An 8945-nucleotide genomic window follows, 5' to 3' on the forward strand; every position below is an offset into this window, starting at 1 on the left:
AAACTAAGACAGTTTTATGTGTAGAAATATTTAAAAGCCATAGGCATAATTTACTGAGTTGATATTATGGGTCATCTTGAATCCCTGACCCTAAATTTTCTTTTAGAATTAAGAGTGCATGGAGAATACAATCTTTTCATTCATATACATATGAATACTGTTTTATTTATGCTTTCAAAGAAGATTGAACTTTTATTAAATGCATTATAAAGAGCAATGATTTTAAAGTTCAGTCTTTTTTGAGTGTGTATTTACACATTGAAAAGCAAAAATGAAGGCTTTGCTAACTTAGATTCATGCATAGAATATTGCTATTAATCAATGTCTTGTAAAAACAGATAATTAAAAAATTTTCCTTTATAAGAAAGATTCATCACTGAAAAGAACCATGGTTTTTAACAAATTTATGTCATACATTCTGCCATAGCTAAATTAGTTGAAGGACCATAGAATTTCTGAATCATGGATTGTTAATACTTCATAGAGCAAAAATGCTTACTTAATCATATGGTCACTAAATTACATAGTACATGTCTTTGGGGAGCTTAGAGCATCTTATCAGCATTATTTAATTCCACACGCACTCAGACTCATTAAGCGAATCTAGCTCTGTTTCCTTTGGTCTTCTGCAGCTTCTGAAGGGCAGGAGCACCTGTATCCCTTGCATTCATGTCCCCCCCACCCCCCCACCCCCGTCTCTGCCCTGAGTGAGTAATCATCCCCAACTTGCTCTGTTGACATTTGGAAAAGGTGCTTAGAAGTCCTGAAACTTCTGGTAAACAGTACTCTTCAAACAAGTGTATGTTCTTGTTTTTAAGAAACACCTAAGTTTACTTGAAAATTGTTAGTAAACCCTAACATTTTTTACTGGGCTTTCATCAGTATTTTAATGAAAGCTGGGAGAGGCCAAACTGGTGTTTCAGCAAAACATTACTTAATGATTCTGAACCAGAAATTTTATGAAGCTTTTCAGATAATGTATGAGCTAGACCCCTGGCTGTGTACTTTGAATGAAGAGCAGAAAGTACAATGCACTCTCTTAACAATTCAGCAAGGACCTTTCTGAATGGGTCTTGGATTTTCCAGAGAGATGGTCCATTGTGGAATGCCCTAGCTCTAAAACTGGAGTTTTACTACATTTATTTGAAAACAGTTTAGTGTTCCAGTATCATAAAATGCTCCCTGATCCTCAGAATTCCTAAAATATAATCTGAATCAAGGGCAATTCTCTCTTTAATTGGGTATTTTAGATCGATTCCTTTCTCTTCTTATGTATATTATGGATTATTTCACATTAAATTCAACCATGCAACTTCTACTCTGGAAGAGAACTTTGTCAAAATTGTCAGCATTTTGCTTCTCATATTTTCTTGCATAAACCCCACACATTGACACTTATGAGAATACTATTCTACATGACAGATCAACGCAGTTTCCATGGGCGAAGTGATGTTTAAGAGTAAGGAAAGTGTTTTTGCTGACTAACAGAGATCTTTTTAATTCTGTGCCTCCCTTTGTCTACATATAAAGACCTTAAGTCAAATGTTAATATGTCAAGTTCTCAATGGTATAGATAATTTAGTTCTCTTGCAACATATTCTTCTAAGATATTAAGAGAAGTGTCTGCTTGACAGTGACAAAAAAGTTTTGATTCTTAAGGTATATACTCTTTGATACTGTGATTTGTGCCTGATTAGTGGAAGGGAGAGATATTGGGTAAAGCATAATATTTCCAAACAATTATTAAGAATGAAATATCATTTTATCATTTTAGGTTTCCTGAATCTGCAGTTTCTGTTTTGAAGAGCCAGCACTTACGGCAGAAACTCCTTCAATCTCTGTTTCTTGATAAAGTTTATTGGGAGAGTCAAGGAGGTAGACAAGGAATTGAAAAGCTTATTGATGTAATAGAACAAAGAGCCCAAATCCTTCTCACCTACATCAATGCCCATGGGGCCAAAGTATTACCTATGAATGAATAACAAAAGGATCTTCTGGCCGGAGTGCTAGATATATTTATGTGTTGTTGTTTTTAAATCAAGTACACAAACCTCAACTCCTTTCGGGAATGAGACAGAGTAGATGAATACATAAAATGAATGAATTTAGCCACGTATATATGATGAACCTGAGCATGATAAGCAGCTCATAAAGCTTTAAGAAACATACTCCTCAAAAAAATATTTGTTTCTATATTTTACTACCACTGTCATGTGAGTCTCCACATCTGGTTACAGAATGATTGCAATGATTATTCCAGCTAGCTTTGGTAGAACATTTGTCATGTTGTTTAATAGAGCAGTGTAAACCAACTTTTTAAATAAATTATGTTTTATGCCATTTTCACTGGTCTGACTAAACACGAATGGGAATGAGCCTTGAAAAAAATTTTTTTTGGTTGCTAATTATTAAAACAGAGCCGTCACAGCCTTCACTCAGAGGTGACTCTCCACTGGGAGAGGTGCATGGGATCTGCAAATCCATCAGTGCCTACAGTCATTCTAAGTGGAAATGATGAGTTATTCCCAAACCTACCAGTTTATATCCTATTGTATCTATAAATAATCAGCCATTTGCATGATTCCAAGCAGTAAGAATCACATTTTCTACTTCTCTTCAGATATTTATTTTATCTTCAGTGGAGGAAACATCTAAATCTAACAGTTTATACATTAGGTAGTTTTGCCGTCTCAGTTTAGGTCTAATTTATGTCTCGTTGCTTAAAATAAAATAATATTAAGGTTTAAAGTTACCCATTTGAAACTGTACTTATAGAGCACATCTTAAAAAATGTTCTTTTTAAAGTTTTTGTCATTTTTACAAGGATGTACTATAATTTCTGTATATTTCATTAAAATGGTGGAATTCTTCAGATTTGTTCTGTGTAATTATATTTAACCTGATTTAATTGATATTGTCTAGATATAGACAATCAGATCAGATATTGACTGTGTTGAAATATATTGTTTGGCTTCTTTTAATATAAGAAGTATGAAAAAATAAATGAAAATTTGACTCTGGTCCTTTCTCCTTGAGGAAGGCACATGACTAGAACAAAAACAGTATATTTTGTTATTATTGAACCTGAAATAATTCTCCCCAAACCCCCTTTACCAAGTTTTTAATTAGGTGAAGGATGTGGACATAACAGTATTCATGTGTTGGATCTTTATATCCTTGGAAGATACTCACTCACATTATCATGTATGACAGATATTCATATGGAGATTTCAAATCTTGAGCAAATTATCATTATCTTCCCATCCCCATGTACCCAACCCCTTATTGAACAGCTGATACACTGACTTTTCCTTTCCCTGGAAGTTTAAAAATACAATTTAAGAATGTTTTAAATAATAATACTACAATTTAAGAATGATTTTAATAATAATTAGAACTTATCTGTAGATTCTAATTTATACAAAAGTATAGGGGCAAAAAGTTAAAATAACATGTTAATTACAAAACAAAATAGAACAAGAAGAAAGGAATCACTTTATCATCTAATTATTGCTCCTTTAGGCTCAGAGCCAAGTACAACTCTAGCTTCCTTCTTTGCAGGGCTAGCCTTTGGGGAGTTGGTTGGTAGACCTTCCTCCTGTTCTGTTTTCCCTCTGTAGCTTCCATTGGTCTCACACGTTCAGAGTACCCTTTGGCTCTCTTCAGTCTTCACTTTTACCTGTTGTATTTGGGCTTTTGAAGATTGCTTTTCTTCCTTTCTGATTAATTATTAGGTTGATGAAAAATTGGCCTAACAGAAGTTTGGGGACCCAGGTTCTATTTTGAGCCACTAACTTGAACCAACTCTTGGTCAAGAGTTATTGCCTTACCCCTTGTCTTTTTCAGGTGGCATATTTGAATTTTAACGGGCATTAATGAACTATACCATCTTCATTCCGATTTGTGATAGTGGTTATGGAAATTCCATGCTTCTTAAAAGTTATCTTTGATTTTGTGTCTCAAGCTACCTGGTTTTGGGCAGCTTGGTTGTCTCACATATGGGTCTGGCTTTGTTTATTTGCCTTCAGTTATTCCAAAATGCTTAATATTCAATAATGGTCCAGGGACACATGTTAGTTTCAGTCACCTTTGCTTTTGTGAACAATGTATTTGCTTTTATAATCAGTGAATAGTTCATGCTGTGTTATTTTTGAATAATAGATAGCTAAAGGCTAGGCTTTTAATTCTAATAAATAATGCTCTTCATTTATTTTACTTGAAACAATGAAAAACGTGGTGCCTTTCAAATGTACTCAGATTATGCTGTGGTTTAGTTCACACAAACACATTATGTGGTTTATTTATAACTTGATAAATTTGAAATAGAACAATTTACCTTGGCAGACATACAAAAGCTATTCTCGTGTGATTTATTTTCTTTAAGTTGATGATATAAAAATGTTATCTTAAAAATCTGTAATAAAAATATTATAAATTAAAAATGCATGTTTTTTCTTTTGTGGGCAGGTTCATTTTCTTTTGTAGATGAGTTACTTTTTAGAAGTTAAATATAGAGGAATATTTGCCACCTATATTCATTATAAAAAAAACAATTGAATAGTCTAGAATTTTATTGGATTGTGTTTGTGTAGACATATATTTGATATTATTATTAGTAACATACTTCCTCTTGGTGTAGATAAGGCATTGCTTTAGGTAGTATGCAAATTATTTAGTAGATATCGTAAGCTATATGAATAATTTCTGGCTTTCTTTCCTTTGTGTGAGTCATACAATTATGTTTCAAGTTTCCTTTATAGCATACATATTTATTAAATTTATTAAGTACCTCTGGAACTTCTAAAAATATAAAATGTCTTAGACTCTAATGATCAAAATATTTATAATCTCTGAACTTATGTAATAGCTTATTTTTCCATTGTACCCTTAAATATATGTTACGTTATACATAATGAATAAAGTATTTTAGATGCAGAGTCATCAAAACACTGTCTTATGAAATTCTAATGCTTACTTCAGCACAGAACAAAGTAAGGCAAGTTAGGGCACTGGTCTGAAAATATGTTTTGAAAATTCTACAAGGGTTAAATAAAGGTGATCAGGTCCTTTCTCCAAAAACTAAATGATATCATCAAGAATTAAGAGCTTTGATTCATGAAAGATAATTCAACTCATCAGAAAAGTTATCTGACACTTAGCCAGAAGATATCTTTTTAAAACTTTAGTTTATTTATGTTTATTGACTTTATTTGGGTGATATTGGTTCATAAATTTATAAAGGTTTCAAGAATACAATTCTACAATACATCATCTGTATATTGTATTGTGTGGTTACCACTCCAAGTTAATAGCCAGAGGAGATTTTTGAATGGTTTTCAGTGCAGTGCTGGCTTTGATTTTATATTGAATAGGCTATTTAACAATGTGTAGGGCAGAGGTTAACTTATGGATTTTTATACCAGAGAGATGCAAATAATTTCTGTCTGGTGGAAAAAGGAGCCTTAGGTTTTACAATGTATTACCCTGTTGTACATTAACCAGTTTTATATCTAGTTAAGCAATCTTATCCTAACATTGACTATAAATACTAGCTTTCGAAATACTCTTTGAAATGATTTTACCACTTTACTGGTTTTCTTGTTAATTATTTGAATAAAATCTTTGATATATATTCATTTTACATCTGCCTAGGAGTCACAGATTTACCATTTTAACAGTTTTGCTTAAATAAACTTTTGACAGCTGATTCATATAATTTTACTTTCTTGGGAGTCATGATTTTAAATTTTTGAAAATTTTATTTTAACAAAGTTCCAAAACATATTTACATAATTTAAGATCGGAATGGTACCATGGGATCTGTACCTTGTCCAACACTGTTATCTTCTGGATAATGAAACTGAGGCTTAACGAGGCAGTTACTTTGCCCAAATTTACCCAAATAATTGATTTAGAATCTTTAGTGTTGGAACCAATTAAATAAGTTAGAGAACCAAAACTTTCTCAGAGATTTTATTATCTACAAAATAAAATAAGAAATACTAGCTTAATAAACCCCAAAGGTGTTACATAGGCATATATGTTTGTATTATTAATTTTAGGGCATATTTTTGTGAACTGGAAGGGAATGGAATCAACAAGGAAGCTTCTCATATTATGAAACTTGTGATTATCACATCACACAGTTGATTGAAAATGTACAGTGTGTCATGGATTCTGTGCTGGGCAAGGTGGATGTACAAATTAATAAGTAACTTTTAATGTGTTAACCATCAATTGAGACCTATAATTAGACTTTAACTTATAGTTTTAGTGGAAAAAGTTGAGGAAAGAAATTCCTTGAGGAATAGCTAGAAAGAAATTTTTTACTTAAAGCAAAGATTTCTTACTTGCAGAGAATTTTGCTGCAGCTCTAATCTATTGTTGACTACTACTGTTTAAAATGATAATTTGGAGTCCTTTTTGTGGCTGGATAAAGACCTATTTATATGAACATGTCCCGAGGATGTCACTGTGTTCCAGTATGATGGTACCATAGTAGATGCTCATAATGAACATCCTGATTAATCAAAAATGTGCTAGCTTATGTAAATTGTGGATCAACTTCCAGAAGCTGATTGAAAGTGCAGCCTTGCTACATAATTCTGCACATAATTTCAAAGGGCTTTGGTTCCCTGGACAGCCATTCATGGAACCCTTTCCTCAGGTCTGTGATCTCCCAGGCTAAGAACTCTTGATTTACAGTATGGTTTGAATGTGGGAAATAATATTATATACTTCACAAAGACTTCACCTAATACATTTGACACTTTTTATACAAAGGTGGAAACTTGGGTTTTGGGAAAATTACTTAAATAATTTTAAAAATATTTAAACTTAATTTTAAATTATTTAAATTGTATTTAAATAAAATATTTAATGAGATACTAATGAAAATTGAGAGTGTTTAGTGAGATACCAATAAAAGTTGAGGTACATTTACTTTAGTAATAGCTTAATAATTTTAGCCCATGTCATCCATTCCAAATTCACTGTTAAATTAACTAGAGACTGAAATCCTTTGAGTTTATTTTCTCTTAATTAACTAGAGAGTGGAATTCTTTGAATTTGTTTTTATTTAATCCTTTAATTTATTAAAGATTATCAGTTACTCGATTTTGCCCTGATGTACTGAAGGTCTCAGGTGGTCATTTATTTTGTAGTGTCTTAGAGTGTGAGGAAAGTCAAGTTAATGTATGCAGTTAAATGAAGTTATTTGATTTACTACCAATGGCTTTCGGGACATGAGCATAATGCTCCTGCTTTTTATAAAACAATTTCCTACAAAAATAAATGAACTTACCCCAATGGAATTATTTCCTTGACACTTATGGAAAGAACTGTAACCCTTTCTTGCTCTTCACTTCTCACTGTTCCACTCAGAGGATTCGAGTGTCTAGACTTATTTCACCTTTTATCCCCCTGCTCATTCAGGCACAGCTGTTTCAAGTCAAAATATGGCATCTTCCCTAATTTTTAAGTTCTTTAGCCCTCCTGGGATAGGGCTCTGCTGTTAGACAGGTTTGCCTCTGACAGGTTGTTGGCAGACTGTTTTGCAACCTAAAAATGCACATGGTAAGTGAATGAAGTCACAGAAATCCTTTCTTATAACACCATTGTGTATGGTTAAATTAGCTCCTTCTTTTCATCCTAGAAAGGTATCTTTTTACCCACATGATTGCATTTAGTTTGCTGATAAAAATGTGCACGATTATGTGCACTTTAAGAAAACTATGCATCTTCTTTCTAAAAAAGTGATCTGTATTTCTTAGCAACACTTGTCCAGATTTCTAAAGCTTTTGAGACAAAGAGCTAAAATATAAAGAAAACCTCCCTTGTCAGTGGCTTTAATCACATGCTGCAGAAGAGCTAGCTGTGCCATATTTCAAAAGGCGAACTGGGGCTGCAGAGAGTGGGACCAGTCACTAAATGAGACCGAAACAGCTGTGATTTAGCACGATGTGCCAACATTTTCTTTAGCTCCAGGACATCACACATTGTTTGGCTCATAAAGTACTCTATGTTATTGGCTCAACTTCTGTTTAGGAGAACCAGAGAGCTTGTTCTGTATCCTCATTTCAGTCCCTCAGGAGTATTAAACATTGAGGTCAACATTTCTTTTTTCCACTTCACAGTACTTTTAAAAAAGAAACTGTAATTTAGGTATCCTATCTAACTTTGCAAGAATGCATTATAACATAGTGTGCAAGAGTCGGAACTTTCATAGGAGAATGATGAAATAATTCATAGCATCTCCTAGGAAACGGTCAATCATTCTCTTTTTCAATCAGGTAGCAAGTGACAGTAAAAATAAGGACTTTCCTAAGAATTTTGGTGACAATTGTGACAATGCTATTGGCTGCTGGTATCGTGTCATTTCCTTTGTCTTACTCTTGTTGGTTGCAGGTAGAGATACTATGTCATGTTTAAAGAATGGCGTGGCAGCATCCAGACTAGTGAATTCCTAACAAAAAACACAAATTCCTAACTATATCTTGACTTCCGTCCAGGCTACCGGATTCCAACAGTAATGCTCGTTCAAGTTGTGACAACTGAAAATGTCTCCAGAAATTGCAAAATATCCCTGGAGAGGCAAAATCATCTGGTTGAGGACCAGTGTTTCTCCCACGGATGGAAAGTTTACTATAAAATTTTTTTTGGCCTCTCACATTCAGGTTGTGAAGAGCTTCCCTGTCCAACTCCTTGCATGGGAATGTTTTGTTGTGTGACATCCATCAGAACCCACAGAGTTATGGTGGCTTGAGGAAAGGCGTCATTGAAACAAGCTACCTGAGACTCAGGAGAAAGAGACGTGACTGAGAAAAAAAATTAGGTAAAAAATAAATGTAGGACTTATGACAAAGAAAATATCGTGGCAAAAATTTTGAAGTGTGCATGGCGGGTGGGGCTGTAGTTGGAGGCAAAAGTGCTTGAAAATCTGTACC

The 8945-nt window shown here is 33.5% G+C and overlaps 1 protein-coding gene across 3 annotated transcripts in view; it reads left to right on the top strand.

The window, feature by feature from the left end:
* GASK1B (golgi associated kinase 1B) overlaps positions 1-4802 on the top strand; it is a 45741-nt gene extending 40939 nt beyond the window's left edge. For all 3 annotated transcript variants that reach the window (XM_037125725.2, XM_037125727.2, XM_037125726.2), the window contains exon 5: positions 1775-4802. In XM_037125725.2, coding sequence (XP_036981620.2) covers positions 1775-1982 — 208 coding nt within the window. In that variant the 3' untranslated portion in view covers positions 1983-4802. The remainder of the gene's footprint in view (positions 1-1774) is intronic.
* The last annotated feature ends 4143 nt before the right edge of the window (positions 4803-8945 follow it).

The sequence above is a fragment of the Artibeus jamaicensis genome, unplaced genomic scaffold (assembly GCF_021234435.1).
Source record: "Artibeus jamaicensis isolate MK-2021 breed Jamaican fruit bat unplaced genomic scaffold, CSHL_Jam_final scaffold_537, whole genome shotgun sequence".
Lineage (NCBI taxonomy): Eukaryota > Metazoa > Chordata > Mammalia > Chiroptera > Phyllostomidae > Artibeus > Artibeus jamaicensis.